Raw genomic sequence first — 19,898 nt, forward strand, 5'->3', positions numbered from 1 at the left:
CCTGTAATGTGGGAGGTCAGTGGACAAGTGGGAGATAGAAGAGAAACCCACCCTGCAAACACATTCCGTCATCGGCCACCTGGGTGCCTGCTGCGTGGACGTGAGCTGTTGCCACAGACTTGCTGATGCCTTCAGGGGTCAAATAGTTAAAGAAAAGGAAGATGGGAGACAAACTGGAAAGGCAGTGGATGCCCCGACCAAAAGCATTAAGATAGTAAACCAGCTAGATCTACACAGTGGACCTTCTTATTCATCCCTAAAAAGGAATACAGCACAGACAAATCTTGAAAACTTTCTGCTAAGTCAAAGGCAGTCACAAAGGACCAAATATTGTGTGAGTCCACGTATATGAAATAAGCTAGCTTCGATCTAGAGACAAGAGAGCAGATTTTTGGTTATCAGAGGCTGGGGGGGGGGTGATGGGGTTATTGGGGGGTGAAGGCTCAGGGGGAGCAGAGTTTCATTTTGGGGTAATGAAGAGGCTCTGAAATTGATTGTGGTCATGGATGTACAACACCGAATGGACTAAAAGCCATTAAATTGTACATAGTAAATGGGTGAATTGTATGGTATATGAATATCTCAGTAAAATGATAGTTTTTTTTTTAAGGAGAAACAATTTAAAAAAACCAACAGCAACAAAACGATCTCTCCCTTGAGCCCACTGTGTTGGCCAAATTATCTTGGGGCCAAATTCAGTCTCCCCACTTTAATAACCTGTGGCTATAAATTAGCTTTATGGCTATGAACTAGTCCCATGATATGGGACAGGGAACTTGTGGGTGATTCCTACCCTGCCTGGTTCATTACCAGGCTCTCAACCTTGGCACTAGGGACATTTGGGGCTGGATAACTTTGTTTTAGGGGCTGTTCTAAATGCGTTAGGGTGTCTTGAGCATCCTTAGCTTCCGCCTCCTCGATGCCATCAGCACCCTTCTCCCCCTCTCCTGCCAGCCATGACAACCAAAAATGCTAATAAGTGTCCCTGGATGGAAAAAATCACCCCCAGCGGAGAAACCACTGCTTTATGCAGATAGAGTTTTAGATGCATGTCATCTAGAAAAAGCCTCAGGGATGCGATCACCTGAATCATTTCGGTTTTTATCTTTCAGATGATGGATGCAATAAAAGGCACAATGACGGAAATATATAACGACCTTTCTAAAAACACTACTGGAAGCACAATAGCCGAGGTCAGAGATGACACATTCATTCCCTATTTGCTAAGAGTGTTTTCTGGGCTGCTGTAGGGGCACCATGAAGAAGCTTCTCTGGAAAGCCTTCTCGGGTCCTGTCTCTGGTCACCAGGCTCGCTCTCCTGATGGGGGTTGGTGGTGAGGGTATTTCTTCACTTTGCTAGGAAGCTGGTGCTCTGGAGACGCACCCTGCTCTTTGCGGCCACTTCTCCTCAGGCAGCCAGAACCAGAGCTTGAGTTATCCCACCGGTGAGACTGGACAGTAGTGCTTTTGACCCCACGTAAAATGGGATCGTTCATCTTCTCCCAAAGTTTGCACATTTTTATCCAAGTGATCCTTGTTGTCCAGGAATGTGTATCCCCAGCCTCCTTAATTTAGGTGATTGTTTAGAGAAGAGTGTGGTTAAAACTTGGAGATGTCCACTTAGGAAGTGACCATTTATTTAAAAAAAAAAAAAAAAAAAAAAAAAAAAGCCTCCCTGAATTTCCCTCCTAGGCTAATTCCCTGCAAGCCAGGTGCAAACAGGTCATCATCGCAGGAAATGACAATGGCAGGACTTCTAGAGGTCATTGAAAGTCATGATGGAAAACTGGGGCGGGGAGTCACATGCAGAGCCATTGACCTGTGAGGACCTGGCAGGGGGAGGCTGGCACCCAGACGAAGAGGAAGAAATCTCCAGGAAGGTGTCCCTATAGGCCTTCAACAGAGAACTGCATGAATGTAAAGGTTTCAGGGAGTTCCCAAAAGAAATGGTGAATCTCCTTGGGTATTTTTGCTGATGTGACCCTCTTTATGATTGTGCTGGGACGTCAAACAAGAAGGGGAAATGTTGTCTTAGAAAAACCTCCCCATCCTCTCCCCCACCTGCTACCATAATTCATTCCTTTTTGTTCATTTTAACTGGCGTGGAGTTGAAAGTGTGGATCCCGTTATGTCTTACCTGAAACCTTGGGTCCAGATATGTGCCAGAATTTTCCAGATTTTAATGAGGTAATATGCAGCCCCCTCCCACAATTAGATCCAATGTTTTCTGCAGTGAAACAGTACAATTGTTCCCACTGTGTTTGATAAATCAGGATTTCTCAACTTGACGCTACTGACATTTGTGCCAGATGATTCGCTGTGGTGAGGACCGTCCTGTCCATCTGGGATGTTTAGCAGCATCCCTGGCCTCTACCCCCGGGATGCCAGAAACAACCTATAATGTCTCCAGGCACCTCAGTGTCATGGAGGGAGGGAGGGGGGCAAAAATCATCCCAGTTGAGAACCATAGTGATCATTCAGCACTGTCAACAGCCTTGTATCAGTTCACATTGGGTTTACATTTTCCTCCCTCCAAATGAATTTGGCCCCAGATGTACTCCTACCCCCCAAAATACCCTATGGTTTCCAGAAATGTTAAGCTTTGGACTTTAAATGATCATGCACACACACCCCCCGCCCAAAATCTTAGGTAAGAGATACAATAAAGCTTGTTTTTATTTGTTTTTGTTTCATTTTTTAGACCAAAATCCTTATCCAACCTGTGACATACTATTTATCACGAAAAACCTGGTCTTCTTTTCTTTAAGCCGCTTAAAGCCACTTTAAGTGGCTTTTCCTAGAGCATTTCTTGGAAAAGACAGCCGACTCATATTTGGCTTTTTGAAGCAGAAGTTCTCCCGAATTTGGGTTAACCCACGGGCACCTGCCTCTCTGACTGCAGCTGTAGGGAGGCCAGCACAGGCTGCCTGCCTGCTCTTTGCCTCAGCACATGATGTTAACCCTGTAATGAGAGCTGGAGCTTCCGAGCCCTGTTGGTAAAAGGCACCCAGATGCACTTTGTAAAAAGTCTTTCTCTCTCCTTGCAGATTCGCAGGCTGAGGATTGAGATAGAGAAGCTCCAGTGGCTGCACCAGCAGGAGCTCTCGGAAATGAAACACAACTTGGGTAAGTCCTGCTGACTTGGTTCTGCGCTGAGGAAGGTTCTGGATGTGAGCTTCTTGGCGCCTCTGGCGTTCGACCCAGATGTGAATTGAATCGAAAGTAGGGCAGGGGGATATGCACCAGTGCGGGGGAGACCACAGCATCCTGGGGAGTCTGACCTGGAGAAACCAGATATGAAGGCTGGAGCTGCAGGGAACCCTCCTTTCCTCTTTTCAAAATACCAACATCAGCAACAAAGACATCACAACAGCCTTGGTAGCAGCTCCTGCTTATGAGCTCTGACCTTGTTCTAGCAACCGGCTGAAGTTTTCATGAATCAGCTAATTTTCACAGAGACCCTTCTGATAAAAAGGGGTCTGTTATTTCCAGCAGAAACTGAGGCACAGACACGTGCAGAGTCACACAGCTGTAGTTCACGTCTGGGCGCTGGGGCTCCAGACTTTCCTCCTCGTAACCACTGAACGTCAGGCATATTAAAGTCTTGGATGCTCCCTGTGTGCCCCACGTCATGGACAGGGCGTTGGTCCATGCATTATAGATGGATTGATGTTCCGCTTACCGCTCTGGGGGGGATATTGTAAAAGGGTCTCCCCGCAAAGGCAGAGCAGTTTCTTTCAGACCCTTGGGTAGTATCGGCCTCAGAGTCAGAACGCTGGCAACCGGGAGGTTCTGTTAGGGAGGCAGACCCAGGGGTGCCCAGCCTGGTTGTAGGTGATACTTGTTTGAATCACGGGAACTCCAGTCCTTGGAAGCCTGCCGGGAAAGCCCCACCCCCACCCTGCTCCTTCCCCCGTTGCCAGGAGGGAAGTTTATTGGAATGTTGTCACTTCTTCCTGTTTTTCTTGTAAAGTCAAGGAATCTATTTTTATGCAGAATCGTTTCATTTAAAAATAGTGGCCACACATTTGAAAAAATACTTGTGGGCTGGACAGAGCTTGTCATTGTTGGCAGGCTCCCAGCTGAAGGCAGCTGGGAGTGTTGGAAATGTTGTGTCTGGATACAAGTGCTTTTTATCTTTACCAGGGGTTAATTTTCTTTATTGGTGTTTTTTTGGAGGGTGTTTTTTTAAATTTCGGGAAGAGGATTTTAAGGAATCGAGGAACCATTTATTTTTCTTTTATTCCAGCGTGCAAGTTGTTCCCAGGTGTTGCACTTGTTGTCTGATGTAAAATGGAGAGAAATCTCAGTAGCCTGAGCAGTTTGATAGTTGTTTCATTAGCCTAAGGATCAGTCACGATGCCCTGTCTGGTAGATTAGAGCCACACACCAGGAAGACAGCATGTCCAAGTAGTAGCCCCAGCTCTGCCCTTCTTAGCTCTGTGCCTCAGTTTCCTCATCTGTGAAAGGAATATTATAGTGATCCTTACCTCATAGGATTAGTAGTAGAAAAGGATTAAAGGAGTTCATGTTTATAAAGTGCTTACAACAGTGTCTACAGATAGTAGTTGCTATGTGAGTATTTGATAGAAAAAAAGGCTTAGACTAACGATAAAATTCAAAGTGAGTTTAGTGCAAATCGTTTCAAGGGTTTATCTGAGGGCCTTCTTATCTGCATCCTTGGCACCTGACGTTCATTATCACAAGCAGCTCTGTTGGTCAGCGTGATGGATGCCCGTCTTACAGATGTAGACACTGGGGCTCGGGGAGGCTGGGTGACTCACACAGCCAGGGCACCTGCAAGCCAGGATCCATGCCCGAGTCTGTTGGAAGGCACGTTCTGACCCGGTGTGAATGACCCCACGGCCCGGGCCGGGGGACGGGTGATGAGGCTGGCATCCATCCGCTCCTCTTCCCCGCCACCGGCAGAGCTGACCATGGCTGAGATGCGGCAGAGCCTGGAGCAGGAGCGGGACCGGCTCATCGCCGAGGTGAAGAAGCAGCTGGAGCTGGAGAAGCAGCAGGCGGTGGACGAGACCAAGAAGAAGCAGTGGTGCGCCAACTGCAAGAAGGAGGCCATCTTCTACTGCTGCTGGAACACCAGCTACTGCGACTACCCCTGCCAGCAGGCCCACTGGCCTGAGCACATGAAGTCCTGCACCCAGTCAGGTAGGCCCCGGGGGCACATCCTGGCCCAGGCTGCGGAAGGCGGGCTCGTGGCTCCCCCGGACCACAGGGCCCTCGTCAAGCTCGCTCACCACCTGTGTGACTCTTACACACGAGAGAGCAGCACACAGACGTGGAGCCGAGACTCCAGACACGGGTGTTTCGAACCTCTGGCCTCCTTGGCCACCGTGGTGTTCGCCACGGTGCGGGGCTTGTGATGATCACTGTAGTTTCATGTGAGTTGCCGTGGTCGGTTCTCCGCCGGGGGCGGTTTTGGTCTCTGTCCCCTCTCCAAAGACATTGGCAATGACTGCAGACGTTTGTGGTTGTCATAACCGAGGGGCGTGCCGCTGGCATCGAGAGGGCGGGGGCCAGGGTTGCTGCTAAACACCCTGCAAAATGCACAGGACAGCCTCCTACAACGGAGCCCATCCTGGACTCATAGCGTTAAATAAAGGATGCCAGTGCTCACGTGAGGGAAAAAGTGTTGGTTTGGAACTGATCGGTCTTTGAAATCTCTTTCTATAAATTTATTTATTTATTTTATTTTTGGCTGCGTTGGGTCTTCGTTGCTGTGCGCAGGCTTTCTCTAGTCGCAGTGAGCGGGGGGCTGCTCTTCATTGCGGTGCGAGGGCTTCTTATTGCGGTGGCTTCTCTTGTTGCAGAGCATGGGCTCTGGGCGTGCGGGCTTCAGTAGCTGTGGCTCACAGGCTTCAGTGGTGGTTCACGGGCTCTAGAGCACAGGCTCAGTAGTTGTGGCGCACGGGCTTAGCTGCTCCGCGGCATGTGGGATCTTCCCGGACCAGGGCTCGAACCCGTGTCCCCTTCATTGGCAGGTGGATTCTTAACCACTGTGCCACCAGGGAAGTCCCTTGAAATCTCTTTCTAATACAGAGCAAGCAGATCCCAGGCTAGGAGACTCCAGCAGGAAGCACTGTCTAGTTAGAATTTATTAATAATATTTATTAGTGATTATTTTACAGTTAGCATTTATTTATGGCTAATATTAGATTTCTATGCTTAGAAATTAAAGTCTCCATTTCAAATAATTTATTTAAATACAAATAACAGGGCTTCCCTGGTGGCACGGTGGTTAAGAGTCCGCCTGCCCATGCAGGGGACATGGGTTTGAGCCCTGGTCCGGGAAGATCCCACATGCTGCGGAGCATCTGGACCCATGTGCCACAACTACTGAGACTGCGCTCTAGAGCCTGTGAGCCACAGCTCCTGGGACCCGTGCGCCTGGAGCCCGTGTTCCGCAACGAGAGAGGCCACTGCAACGAGAAGCCCGCGCACCGCAGCGAGGAGTAGCCCCCCGCTCGCCGCGACTAGAGAAAAGCCCACGCGCAGCAGTGAAGAAAGACCCAATGCACCCAAAAATAAATAAATTAAATGCAAGTAGCATAAATAATATGATAAGGGAGTATATCTACAGGTTGGCAAGTTTTTCAAAGGTGATACATGAATGACCCAAATTTGAGAAGCTCTGGAGCAGGGGTTGATAAGCTTTTTTTAAAAATGAAGTTCCAGAGAGTAAATATTTCAGGATGTGTGGCCTGGGTGGTCTGTCAGAAGTGCTCAACTCTGCTGTTATTGGGTAAAACATGGGGTGAGAACTGGTCTAAAATTAGAAATGATGAAATGAGTGATTGGAACTGCAGTTTACAGGGTGTTTGTTTCATGAACATCCTTTTCTCTCCTGAATGATTTAATAAAACTTGAATCACAGACTCTTAGAAACGAACATATCTCCATGCACAGTCTGGAACTCCTGTGTCTGGAAAGCTGCGGTCCAGCCACCCTGGGCCTGTGCTTGTGCCCTGAGTGGGCCTGGGTGGCAGCTGCGTCTCGTACAGGTGTTGGTTTGCACAGAACGGGGTTCCCCGTGGGCCTGGGAGCCACCACGCTCAGCTTATACTTGGCTTCTGTCCCCTTTTGCCCTCAGCTACCGCGCCTCAGCAGGAAGCAGACGCCGAAGTGAACACGGAAACACTAAACAAGTCAAACCAGGGGACCTCCTCCAACACACAGGCAGCCGCCCCGGAAACCAGCAGCTCGAAAGAGAAGGAGACGCCAGCCGAGAAAAGCAAGGACAGTGGCTCAGTGAGTCTCCATCCCACATGCCTTTGGGGGCCACGCAGAGTCTCAGACCCACCCCCGTGCCCGCCACCCCGGCGAGTCCTGTGCTGTAGGGAGGTTTATCTGTCTTCAGGCTGCAGATGGGGGTGACAGTCTTAGCAGGGCTCCTTTTCACAAGGTGCGTGTTTAGGGCAGCATTGTCCACAGAACCTTCTGAGATGATGGGAATGTTTTGTATCTGCTGTGCCCAGTATGGCAGCCACAAGCCGCAGGTAGCTGTTGAGCAGTTGAACTGTGGCTAGTGTGACTGAGGACCTGGATTTTAAATTTTATTGAATTATAATTAATTTAAATACAGGTAGTCACAGGAGGCTGGTGGCTGCAGTCTTGGACACACAGGTTCCACCTCCTACTTGCCCAGTGTGTGGTATATGTAATTGCATGCAAACATTATTTTAGGTGGCACTTTTTATCATTTTTTACATTTGTAGTCATTATGTATTTATTTCATGTCTATTAGGAAAAAAGCAAGTCACCCCAGCAGTTAAAACCCTTTGATTTCATTGATATTATTGCCTAGTAAGAGGTTAAGGTGAAATAAAAGTGAACTGATATAATTTGATGTGATGTTCAGTCAGCCCTCCGTATCCATGGGTTTCTCATCCTTGGATGCAACCAACCGAAATTCCATCCATGTTTGGTTGAATCCGTGGATTCAAAACCCTCAGATACAGAGGGCCCACTGTATTCACTGTACTAGGCCTTCTGTTGTGTATAAGGAGCTGGGGCGTCCCCAGCTCCTTGGGGACTCCTGGAACCATCCCGCTTCGGGTACTGAGGGACAGCTGTGCTTCCTTTTGGGATGTGGTAGAAATCTGGGGTGGGCGTTAGGTCAGAGAGGGGAGCTGAGGACCAGTGTTCTTGAAGCCGCGGCTCTATAGAGTTGAGTGAGGAGCCCCCAGTGCTGTGTTTTGCGGAGGTAGAGCAGAAAAGGGCGCAGGTGCAGGGCCCCCCGCCTGACCTGGTCTCCCCCGCCTGAGTACGCCAGGCAGAGGGCACGAGGGTGCTGTAGGGGCCGTGACGAGCGCCCCCATGGATCCCTGGGCTTCCCTGGGGGGCTGCATTGGCCCCAGTGCCTTGCTTCCATCTGTCTCTTTTTGTATTTCTAGACCCTCGACCTTTCTGGCTCCAGGGAGACGCCCTCCTCCATTCTCTTAGGCTCCAACCAAGGCTCTGGTATGTTGCCCCCTGGTGGGCGAATGGTGCTCTCACGGTCCACACGGGCAGAGGGGAGCCATGTTCTCAGGGAGAAGCTGAAGGGTGTAGGGCAGTGATTTTCAAACTGTGGGTCCTTAGGGATCCTTGGGGGTGCCCTGGGCGGGTCAGCGGGGGTGAAGGAGTGGCGGGGCAAGGTGGCTTTCAGGCACTTCTCCAGACGGATCAGGATTTACCTGTACTTGTTTGATTTCTTGGGGTTCCACATCAAAGACATAGATAGGGTTCCGTTGCTGACCTGGGGTGGTGTAGAAGATGCGTTTGGGTTGCGCAGTTCTTCTGCCCTCAGAGAAATGACCACGGGAAATGAAACTGTGAAACTATCCCTGAGGTCCCAACGCCCGCATTTAGTGGATGAGGGTACTTGAGCGTTCAGAGGAAAAAACAATTTTTTTAGGTAGATGATCTTTCTGTAAAACTCTTTCGACTTGAGGGATCACCTGGTAGGCTGTGTTGGGGGATTACCTGACATTGACTCTTGGTTTTCCCCTTCTGTGCAGTTTGAGCTGTCCTCTTTTCTAGCCCAAAGGGTCTTTCCCCTGCACCCTCCTAAACCGGTTTGAGGGCATTCCAGAAGGGTTCAAAGAAGGTGTCTTCAGTGAGGACAGTTCTGCTTAATTCAAGGTCCTTCAGCTCTAGGATCTTTCTCTCTGCCGGGTCATTCTCTTCACCTGAAAACCAAACATTTTCTTTCAGTGCATAGAGGAAGAAGGGGTGTCCTTTGTTAGGGTGGCTGGAGAACGTTTCCTGAAGGGCTGGAAAGTGGGATTCAGGTTCAGGGTGCACCGGGGGGGTGGCACCAGCTGACTTCACGAACTTGGCATTAAATGGGATTGAACCACCTGTTGAAAATCTCACTTCTCACTCCCCCTTCAGTCCTCTGGTTACATCTCTGAGAACATGTTCAGTTTGGTGCTAAGGTATCTTCTTCATCCCTTTGATATCTTCTTTATTTTTTATTTATTTATTTTTTTGATATCTGTCTTTTTTTTTTTTTTTTTTTTTTGTGGTACGCGGGCCTCTCACTGTTGTGGCCTCTCCCGTTGCGGAGCACAGGCTCCGGACGCGCAGGCTCAGCGGCCATGGCTAACGGGCCCAGCTGCTCCGCGGTATGTGGGATCTTCCCGGACCGGGGCACGAACCCGTGTCTCCTGCATCGGCAGGCGGATTCTCAACCACTGCGCCACCAGGGAAGCCCTGATATCTGTCTTTTTAACTTCAGCAGCATGGCACCCATCTAGAATTTTCTACCACAGTTTGGTTTTCATTATGTTGATTTGTAAAGTTGTCTTCTATGTATGGCAGCTGTTATTGCTTTCCTGCTTTTGGTGATGATATAAGAGTTTCTGTGTGACTTAAGTCGAAAATGCGCTTAAAGTAAAAGTGTGAACTGAGTGGACGTGTCAAAATTGCAACGGTGGAGTGAGAAGGGCTCAAGTTGGAACCACTGCTGCAGACAGGGGGTGCTGTTGAGGTTTTGGAGCAGCAAAGTGGTGCACATGGTGCAGTCCATGTGGGTAGGTTAATGGGCCTTGGGAAGATGAGTGACGCCCTGGGAGTATGGAATCTGTTGGGACAGGGAAGCTTGCATGCAGGAAGGCTGTTGGGAGACGCGTCGTACCCCAGTTCCGAGGTGGATGAGATGCCACCTAGCCCAGGGGTTGGCAGACTTTCTGTAAAGGACCAGAGAGTAAATATTTTAAGCTTCGAGGGCCACACAGTTTCTGTTGGAACTGCTCGACTGCCGTTGTCGGATGAAAGCAGCCACAGATGACACGCAAAGAGATGGGTGGGCCTGTGCTCCCGTGAACCTGTACTTGGAAAAACAGGCCTGGATTTGGCCCACGGGCCGTTGTTGGCTGACCTCCCCCTCCTCCTCGAGCTGAAGCACCCTGGTGTCCGATGGGGGTAGAAAGGGAAGTTGGAGAGAGGAAGCCAGGAGCCTGGAAGACGCTGGTGACTTGGCGCCGGGGGTGGGGAGTGGGGAGAAGATCGTCCCGAGGAGGCTAATGATGAGATGGGGGGGTAGGGAGGGAGGGAAAGGTCCCACATTGTCAGCAGCTGGAGGAAAAAGCATTTTTCAGGCAGTGCTGCCGTGTTATCTTGGAGTGTGGGCCGAAGGGAACCTAGCGGGAGGTCACTGGAGGCCAGGTCAGGACAGCAAGCCCAGGACTTCTCACTTTCCCCTCTTTACTCACCAAAGCACCTGGGTTCTGGTTGGCGTCAGAGCAGACACACTGGCTCGTTTTCTGATTCCTCTTACGTCTAATGGTTTCTGCTAGCGCCCACTGCTTGTTGACGGTGTAGATGGAATCTTGTGGAGGAACGTGGGCTTTACAGAGGTTTACAAACACTGAGGTTCTGGGCTCTTTACAGTCTTCTGGAACTAGGCTGGTTAAATGAGGGTCTGGGAGGGAGGGAGGGAGGGAGGAAGGTTTAGTAGCGGGTAGGAGCTTCCTCGGGGTGGGCGTGGGCCTTTCCTGTTCACTTGTCTCTTCATTTTAAGATTGTAAAGCAATGCACGTGTATCCAGTTGACCCTTGAACAACACGGGTTTGAATGGCACGGGTCCACGTATACATGGATTTTTTCCCGTAGTCAGTATGGTTCTACACGATGTGTGGTTCGTTGAATCCGTGGATTTGGATCTAGAGGGCCGACCATGAGACTTAAGTGTCCATGGAATTTAGTATCTGTGGTGGGTCCTGGAACCGATCCCCTGTACCATCCCTGACACCAAGGGATGACTATAGTTAGAGAAAATAAAACTGTACTGGGAAAAACAGTTCCTGGTCCCAGTCTCCATGGCTGTCTTTGGGTACACCTGGCACTTAACCTCCTTATTTGTAAATAATGTAAATAACGTGTTTCCCCATACTTCTACTTCTGGACTTTATCTAGACGTTGCTTGTTGACTTCTGGCTTTAAAAGATGAGAATTGGGGTCTTCTATCGTCTCTCTACTCGCCCTCCTCCCAAACTACTTATGTCACTGTACTGTGGGTTACCTTGGTCAGGTAAAACACTTGCTCTTTGGTCTTCTTCTGTCAGCTGGGGACAGTATCTCTTGCCCCTCTCTTGGTTCCCATCATCTCCCTCACCTCTCCTACCCCTGTCATATCCAGACTTGCCGTGCCCACTTTGACTCTCCCATCGCCAAGGTGGAGAACATGTGCATCCTCTCCTGTAACTTCAGTTGGGTCTCCGCACTTCCGGCTGTTGGCTGAGCCTAAAAAATTGACATACGACAATCTGTGTGATTATCTGTGTTTCCATCATTCTGATCGTGCCATTTGTTGCAGATGTGTCCTGTGATTACATTTCCACCTTTGTTTGTAGCCTTACTTTTCCCTGGAGGTTTTTTTTTTTTTTTTAATGTTTCCTTTATCATACCTTCAATGATTTCCCCCAAATTCTTCACTCTGACAGTTACGTTATTGAGGCACTTTTCCTATCACACATTTTAGACTCTTTCCATCTCAGATATTATTTGTTGGTGTCCTTCCGTCATGGCTGAGGAGTGGCCCACTGATATCTCATCTGGAGCCTCTTCCTCAGTCCTTCTCACCACGTGCACCTCCGTCGCCCTCTCTTCCCTGTTCTGTCATCAGCCTTGGCAGTAGATGAGTGATTACTTGCCCTGAAAACTCTGGATTCCTTGGGGGGAGCTTTCCACCCGAATTGTGGTGCTGGTGCCTCCCCTTGCCCTGGCTGAATTAAGCTCTTGGCAGAGCTAGTGGTTCCTAGAACTCTGCTTTCAAAATTCTGCTAATTTATGGCTTTACGTAGTTGCTTTTATGTCACTGTATGCCGTATTTCCCACCTGTAATGCCGTGCTGTGTCCCGTGATCCTGTTCATGGTGTAATATGCATTTTTAAAAGCCTCAGTCTCCTGTGAATGCATTAAGTTGGAAAATGGGGACATCAACAAGGCAGCCACCCAGCGCTAAGACCGGTAGCCTGTTGCTGAGCAGAGTAGCGCGAGGCCTTGGGGTTGTGCGGATTTGAGCCCTCTGCCAGACTCTGAGGCTGCCTGTGCTATCTCTTCAGTTAGCAACAGGTGTGACAAGCAACCTGCCTCTGTCCCAACCAGCACAGACCACCAGCCGCACCCCAGCTACCCAGCCCAGAAGTGTAAGTATGACCCCGCCTCTCGGAAGCTGCCGGGGAACTTTTCCTGGCCCGCGGAAGGCTCGTTTTGTGTGTGTCTGTGTGTGTGTGTGTGTGTGTTTCTTTGTGGGCGTGTCTTCTCCTGTTCTCCTGTTCTCCTGAGTGATGGGTCTTGCTTTGCCTTGTTTCTTCTTAGCTTTGCCTCCGGTGGCCATCGGAAACCGCAGTAGGAAAAGAGTTTTTTTGGGGGGGCCACGCCGCTCAGCTTGTGGGATCTTAGCTCCCGGACCAGGGATCGAACCCACACCCTCGGCAGTGAGAGCGTGGAGTCCTAAGCCCTGGACTGTCAGGGAAGTCCCCGGTGTGGCTTCTTGAAGGGGCCTCGTCCTCGCTCTTTTCATAAAGGGTCCTAGACTAGCACCCATTGTCCTCTGCAGTGATGGGTCGAATCAACCACCGCCCCATGTCCGGTCCGTGGGAGGAGTCAGGCTCTGCAGTTACTCATGTGGCCAGCCTCTCTCTGGGATGCAGCTTCTGTGCTGAGCTCAGCCCTGCTCCCGTTGCTTCTAAGTGGCCCAGCTGGTCTCTGCCTTCAGAAGAGCCGGGGAGACTCAGTGTGACTTGATTGCATTGTTGTAGGATTTTCTCCTTGTGGTGATACATCAGCCGTATCACTGACCTTCCAGAGAACTAACGGTGTGTAGGCATCACGAGTAGGGAAGAACGCTTCAGAAGAGGTGGATTCAGGATCCATAAGACAGCTCCACCCTGGCGCCCCACCCCCACCACAATACTGCCCCCTTTTGGTCACAGATGCAAGTGACTAAGAAGAGTTCTCTCCTGAATGAATATGTTGCTTGGGAGATCCTTTGATCATTCTCTTCACTACTTATCTGGAAGAAACAGACCTCAGGACCACATACATGCCTGCCGTATCACCAGAAAGGTCACCCCCTAGGCGATGATACGGTCCCTTGCTCCCTCACTCCAATTCTGTCTCTAAGCTTGACAGCCGACTTCTCTCAATCAAATATTATCACCCCACCTCAAGGAGTTAAAAAAGAGAGTTTTGTCCCAATCTGTCTGAACTGGGTAAATGATCTAAGATATGATGGAGTCTTAGTGACGTTCTGGTGGGTCTCTTAGAGTCAGCCATCCTGCTGAGCCTGCACGTGCTGGGGCCGTCTCACAGTTGGACAGACGTCTCACTTGGCTCTTCCTTCAGTGTCCTTGTATCTTACAGCCACGATGTAGCTCCTTGTGGCACACGTGTCCTTGAAGCTCCCGTAGGTCTTACTCTGGTTCTTGCATCCTTCAGTGACCCTTAAGCTTGTCCTTACTGGGAGCCAGTGGGTCTTCACCATTAAGCCCAGCTGGGCTTAACCATTCTGGTTCTCACTCCTCTGCTTCGGGTGGTTTGGTTATAAGTTTGTTTTTCAAGTTGCCTATAAACTGATCAAAGAAACTCCACTAACAGAAGTAAGTAGGTCGAGTGCCAAATTTCAGTGCCTTTTTTAGTGGCCAAGGTGTAGGACACAAGGGCATGGGGGTGCTTGGAGTCTGGTCATGAAGGAGGGGTGCCTGGTCCCAGGTACCACACAAGAAGTGCCTTCCTCGATAACTTACTCCCCGTCCCCACTCATCTTTATTCTCTCTGAACATGATTCCCTCCTGTTTTTCCAATCAGCTCTTGTTAAATCCTAAAAAAATAAGTTCTGCCCGTGTACGCCACAGACCCACAAATTCAGGGCAGTACATGGTGGCAGGGTTTTGACCATCTGTGTTGTGGGGAGTCGGGCGGGGAAGGTGGTACCGGGGAGCAGGTACAGATCACATAGAGGGATGGTTCCGATTCACTGGAAGTGGGCAGGAATGCTAAAAACCTGCCTTCCGGTTGACTTCCCTCTAACCCAGACCATTCCCGGAGCAGTAAATCCAGTTGTTGGAGCAGCAGCGATGAGAAACGGGGGTCGGCACGCTCTGAGCACACCGCCAGCACCAGTTCGAAGAGCCTCATCCCGAAGGAGTCTCGGCTGGACACCTTCTGGGACTAAGGACACGTTGGAGCACAAGTCACCCATCCCATGGAGGAAAAAAAAACCAGACACCAGGAAAACCGGGAACAGCAAAGAAATGTGAGACAGGAGAATCGCCACCCTCGGACTGGAGGATGCCGACCATTCAGACTTGGCCTTTGCACCTGGCACGGAGGGCAGCCCACACTACGTCACGTCCAGCATTAGCCTTGACAGAGGACTGTTCCACCCACATGAAATCTACACTTTCGATGTAAATAATGTACAATTTGTGGATGTCATTGAGCCTAGAGTACCTTCCCCTTTTTATATTTGTATTGACTTTAACTTATAAAAAAAAAGAGAGAGAGAGAGAGAAAAACAATTAAAAAAAAAAAAGAAACACACCCAACAACAGAAAGAATGTTTGGATGTTGGAGAAGGGACGGTCAGCCAGCCCACCTGTCACAGTGGTATGGAGAGCGCGTGGGGATCACCGTGGCGCACAGGTCCTCATCCTGGGATGCCCAGGGGAAAGCGAGCCGTTGCCATTCGTATGTCTGTACACAGCACATTGGGATCAGGAATTTCTGGCACAGATTCGGTGCCGTCGTGGGCACATCACATCCAACCATTATTGGCCCATTTCAAATGCTGTGTTATCATGTTTTAAAAGGCAAGTTCTCTGGACCAGAAGGACATGTGGAGGAGCTCGTTTATTTTATGTGATTTCCATGATGACTCTACTCCTATAAAAGGGAAAAAAAAAAAACAACCAACGTCCTTGTTTACAGAATATCAACTAGAAACAAGCCCTGCTCAGCTCAGTTGCAGAAGGGAAGAACTTAGAAAGCGTTCAAGTCAGAAGCTCTGAAACAGAGAGATCTTTTCTTTGCTTTGTGGTTCCTTTAAAGACACTCACACCCACTTGGTAAGAGACAGGCCGTGCTTTGCGGAAGTGAGAAGTCAAAGGCAAGACGCACGCGGAGGACATTTCAGTCTGGGATGAAGCATGTATGTATTATTTATATGATGGAATTTTACGTTTTTATGTCAGCATGAAACAAAGGCAGTGTGAGAGGACGCAGGACACCGCCGTGCTGTCTGTTACACTACGTATGCTGTAGTACCATTTTGTATGTTGTGTAAAACAAGAAGCATTGAACAAAGCAAAAAGGTGATGTATGTATATGAGAAAAATTAATTGTACCATATCATTCCAGTACCTTCTGTTGTACATTTTAGTCTCGTTTCCTTTCTCTTCATTGTTGATAAGAGGATGCGAACTGTACAGTTTCCAGCTAGTTACCCATATTAGAGAAGAAATAAAAAGAGTATTAGAAGAAAACAGGAGAGAAAGAACATTTGTGAATTGCAGTTGTCAAAAAAAAAATAGCCTAGCTGGCCTTATTTGTGAAGCATAATTGCTTTTAGCATATGGAAGTATTTTTTCACATTTTCTTTGTATAAAATTTGTATTAAACTTAAATATCTTTTTTGATGATGGTGTTTCTTTGTGACTGAGCCAGTGGACTCACACGGTATGCTCTTTTGGGTTCCCCCACCCCCCAATTTTTTCAGATTCTTCACCTTTTTTTAATTAAACTGTTTTGGAAAAATGGCTTGGTCGTCCTCGATGCAGTTTTCCATTTGGTCAGGATGGCCGTGTCACGTTTGCCCGATCAAACACAGGAGACGGGGCCACGAGAGGTTAGGAGCAACATCTGCGTGGGTGGCGGGCACGTTATAAATATGGGCCTCCAGTGGGTGCTTTCCTGGGAAGTCCAGTTCCTGGGAATTTATTGACAGAGACGTAGAACAGAAGGGAAATCCTGGGTCAGCCTTGGAAAAACAGTGGCAGGGGAGTGAATTGCCTTTCTGTGGCCAAGATGGGAGCCTGAGCTCCTAGGAGTTCCGTGGGCAGCGTGGGGCCTTGGCTCTGCCCAAGCCCACCCTGGTCATTTCATCTTCATGTGTCACAAAATTACTTTGATTTTTTTTTTCCCAACCATTTAAACATGTAAACCACTTACCAGCTCAAGGCTGGACAAAAGCGGGGCCCGGACTGGATTTGGCCTGCAGGCCATCACTGACTGGTGCTGTGAAAGGAACAAAATGGGACTGGTTTAGAGAGGACCTTACAAGAGCTTCTTTGTTCCTCTTTGTGGGTGTGGGACCCTGTCGTGTGGAAGGAGACAGCATGTGTCACAGCCCCCAGTCGATGGATTTTCAGCGTGTCTGCAGACACTGGCTATGGCAAACAGACCTGCAGGTCCCTCCTGTGCGAGTCATGAGCTATGTGAGGGACCCCACGGAAGTCGACCCAAGCAGCTGCATCCGGGGCTTGGTGAGTGGCCAGGTAAGAGGGGAAGGGCTTGGAGGTTCCAGACAGGGCAGCGGGGCCTTCTCCCTCTGACTTTAGTCTGGGTGGAGTGTTTTCAGGGCCCATTGGCTCCGAGTCTAGGAATGAGGAGAAGGAGGACACCATGCTCTCTGCCGTGGTCCTTGCTGCTTCCTCTGAGCGATGGCCTGGCACGGGGCAGGATGGGGCTGGCACAGCCAGCCTGGTGTGGGTCTAGGGGCTACTTTTAACGCAGTTGGGCACTATCGCCGCCTGGTGGCTTCCGTGCAGAACTGCAGTCCCCAGAGCCGGAGTTGGACCAAGGGGGACTGGTGGAGGGAGGTTCATTCTGGCAGCAGCTCTGTCCTGAGCATCTGTGTGAGCCAAGCACTGGGGACACATCCATCTGACATTCTCACTGGGAAGCAGTCAGACATGCATATGATAGAATCCGAGGGAGAGTAGACTCACTGAAGATAAATAGGCAGGGTACAGAGGGGAGGTAGATGGTACTGATTGGGGATGGCTTCTCAAAGGAGCTGCCCTTTGAGCTGAAATGTAAACGTGGTGGGGACTGAGCATGATGTCTAGGGCAGCGATTTATTAACACTGGCTGAATGTTAGAAGTGCCTGGGAAGATTTATTTATTTTTGAAATATTTATTTATTTGGCTGCATCGGGTCTTAGTTGCTGTACGTGGGCTCCTCTTTGCAGTGCACGGGCTTCCCTCTAGTTGTAGCGCACGGGCTTCAGAGCTTGCGGGCTCAGTAGTTGTGGTGTGCGGGCTTAGTTGCCCCACGGCATGTGGGATCTTAGTTCCTCGACCAGGGATCGAACTCACATCCCCTGCATGGGGAGGCGGATTCTTAACCACTGGACCACCAGGGAAGTCCCCACCTGGGCAGATTTAAAACAGCAAAGCAGACACCACCCTCCTTCCCCAAGGAATGACATCTGACTCTCCGAGGTGGGGCTTTGTAAAGCTTCTCAGGTGATCCCAATGGGCAGCCGGAGCTCAGAGCCTCTAACCTGGTTGGAAGAACATTCCAGGTAGAAGGAAAAGCAAATATAAAAGGCTTGAGGTGGGGCTGGCATCTTCCAGGAAGAGGAGGAAGGCGAGTGAGGCCAGAATGAGGGATTCAGTGTGGAGGTGGGGCTGATGAGATCAGAGAGGGAAGAGAAGTCGGGGCTTGAATTATGATCCGAAGGAGATGGGAAGCCAGGGTGGTGGTTTTTTTTTTTTTTTTTTTAACAGCTTTAGAGAGAGAATTCATATACCATAAATCTATTTAAGGTATATAAATTCAGTGATTTTTGGTATATTACATTATTAATTTTTATTTAAAAATTGTGGCAAAATATATGTAACAAAATTTGCCCTTTTAACCATTTTTAAGTGTACGATTTAAGTGTAGTCAGGGTTGTGTTTTGAACATATAAATGTTTTCTAAACTTCAGCATTCCCAGGCCCCCTTCATATCAGGGTACATCAGGAACACCACCTGTATTATTGCTCATTTTCTTTAATCCAGCAAGACAAAAGTCACTCATATTCCTTCCAGCATCACAGGTGTGGGTATGTCCCACATGCTGAACTGTGTGCTGGGAGATTGCTCTGTGCTGGAATCTTTTCGTCTTCATGATAACTCCACGAAGCAGGCACTAATCATAGTCCCGTTCTCCAGATGAGGAAATTGACCTGCCCAAGGTCACACAACAGGTCCGTCAGTGCCAGAGCCAGAATTCAAATCAGTCTGCCTGACTTACAACTCAGTGCAGTGGTCCCTCAGAAGACGCTGCCCCAGTGTCTGTGGCACCCTGGTAAGTTTACAAAACGCCTCTCCCTGACTCCACTGCCCATGGGGTGGGTATTGTTTTGCTCTTTGTCTAGGTTGGGAAACTGAGACTTGATGGTTAAATGAATTTAGAGTTGAATCAGGTTTTTGGTTGCAAACAACAGAGTGCACTCTAGGTAGTTTGAGCAGGAAAGGAATTTATTAAAGGATGTTAAGTGACTTGCACATCTTTGGAAGGGAGGGCTGGAAAGACAGCCATGAACAATATATAAATTATGTCACAGGACCTTCATGTCTCTGTCACTGGGCCCAGACACTGCAGCTCTCACTAGTGACACTGGTTATGTGCCTTCCACCTCCTGCTAGATTGAATTCCATGCATCAGAATCCACTTTCACTGCTTTCACCTGTAGGTGTATCTGAATTGGCTAAGCTTGGGTTTCACGTCGGTGTATCTGATTGAGTCTAAGTACCATCTGGATGTATTTGATTGGCTGAGCCTGGGCACCATTTGGGTGTATCTGATTGGTTGAGCCTAGGTCACATGCTTACAGTCTAACTGCAAGGGGAGCTGGGAAAGTGAGTTTCAGGCTGCTTCTGGTGCAGATTCGTAAGGTGGGAAATTGTCCAAACAAAAGGCCTTGAGTTGACAAAAATGTTGACAAGCACCCACTGAGGAACTGTCCGAAGTCTCTTATCAGGTCAGTTTTCGAGAGCAGAATTCACCCAGCTAGTTAAAGCAGAAGCGTTTAGTAAGCCAACTGGTCTGTACTCAGCTGTGTCAACTTGGCTAGGCTGGGACTACGTTTCCCAGAATCCCTATCTTTGAAGGGCTCCAAGTTGGAATTGACCGAAAGAGCAACTCGGGTGAGAGTTTGAAGGCGGAAAGGAAGCAGCAGCTTCTACTCTTGCAAGGTCGCTGCAGTTTGATGTGACAAATAGCTCCAGGTGTGCCAGTAGGCTCCAGCGTGTTCTTGCTGTCCTCCGGCTGCGTTCAGGTCTTCCTCCTGACTCCTGGGCATCAGCACCTCGCCTGTCACTGGACGTTTGGCCTGCAGAGGTAATGGTTACCCATCGATTTCTCTACTAGTGCCCCTCTGCAGCCTCACTTTGGCGG

General features: G+C 49.2%; 1 protein-coding gene across 33 annotated transcripts in view; it reads left to right on the top strand.

The window, feature by feature from the left end:
• Positions 1-16,143, top strand: part of ZMYND8 (zinc finger MYND-type containing 8) — a 126,080-nt gene extending 109,937 nt beyond the window's left edge. For 14 of the 33 annotated variants that reach the window (XM_059038739.2, XM_059038744.2, XM_059038742.2 and 11 more), the window contains 6 exons: positions 1,113-1,193; positions 3,048-3,126; positions 4,930-5,169; positions 7,112-7,269; positions 8,415-8,481; positions 14,544-16,140. In XM_059038739.2, coding sequence (XP_058894722.1) covers positions 1,113-1,193; positions 3,048-3,126; positions 4,930-5,169; positions 7,112-7,269; positions 8,415-8,481; positions 14,544-14,683 — 765 coding nt within the window. In that variant the 3' untranslated portion in view covers positions 14,684-16,140. Of the gene's footprint in view, positions 1-1,112; positions 1,194-3,047; positions 3,127-4,929; positions 5,170-7,111; positions 7,270-8,414; positions 8,482-12,569; positions 12,654-14,543 lie in introns of all 33 variants that reach the window. The other 19 variants (XM_067013882.1, XM_067013877.1, XM_059038734.2 and 16 more) reach the window with 4 other exon arrangements.
• The last annotated feature ends 3,755 nt before the right edge of the window (positions 16,144-19,898 follow it).

The sequence above is a fragment of the Kogia breviceps genome, chromosome 14, assembly GCF_026419965.1.
Source record: "Kogia breviceps isolate mKogBre1 chromosome 14, mKogBre1 haplotype 1, whole genome shotgun sequence".
Classification (NCBI taxonomy): domain Eukaryota; kingdom Metazoa; phylum Chordata; class Mammalia; order Artiodactyla; family Physeteridae; genus Kogia; species Kogia breviceps.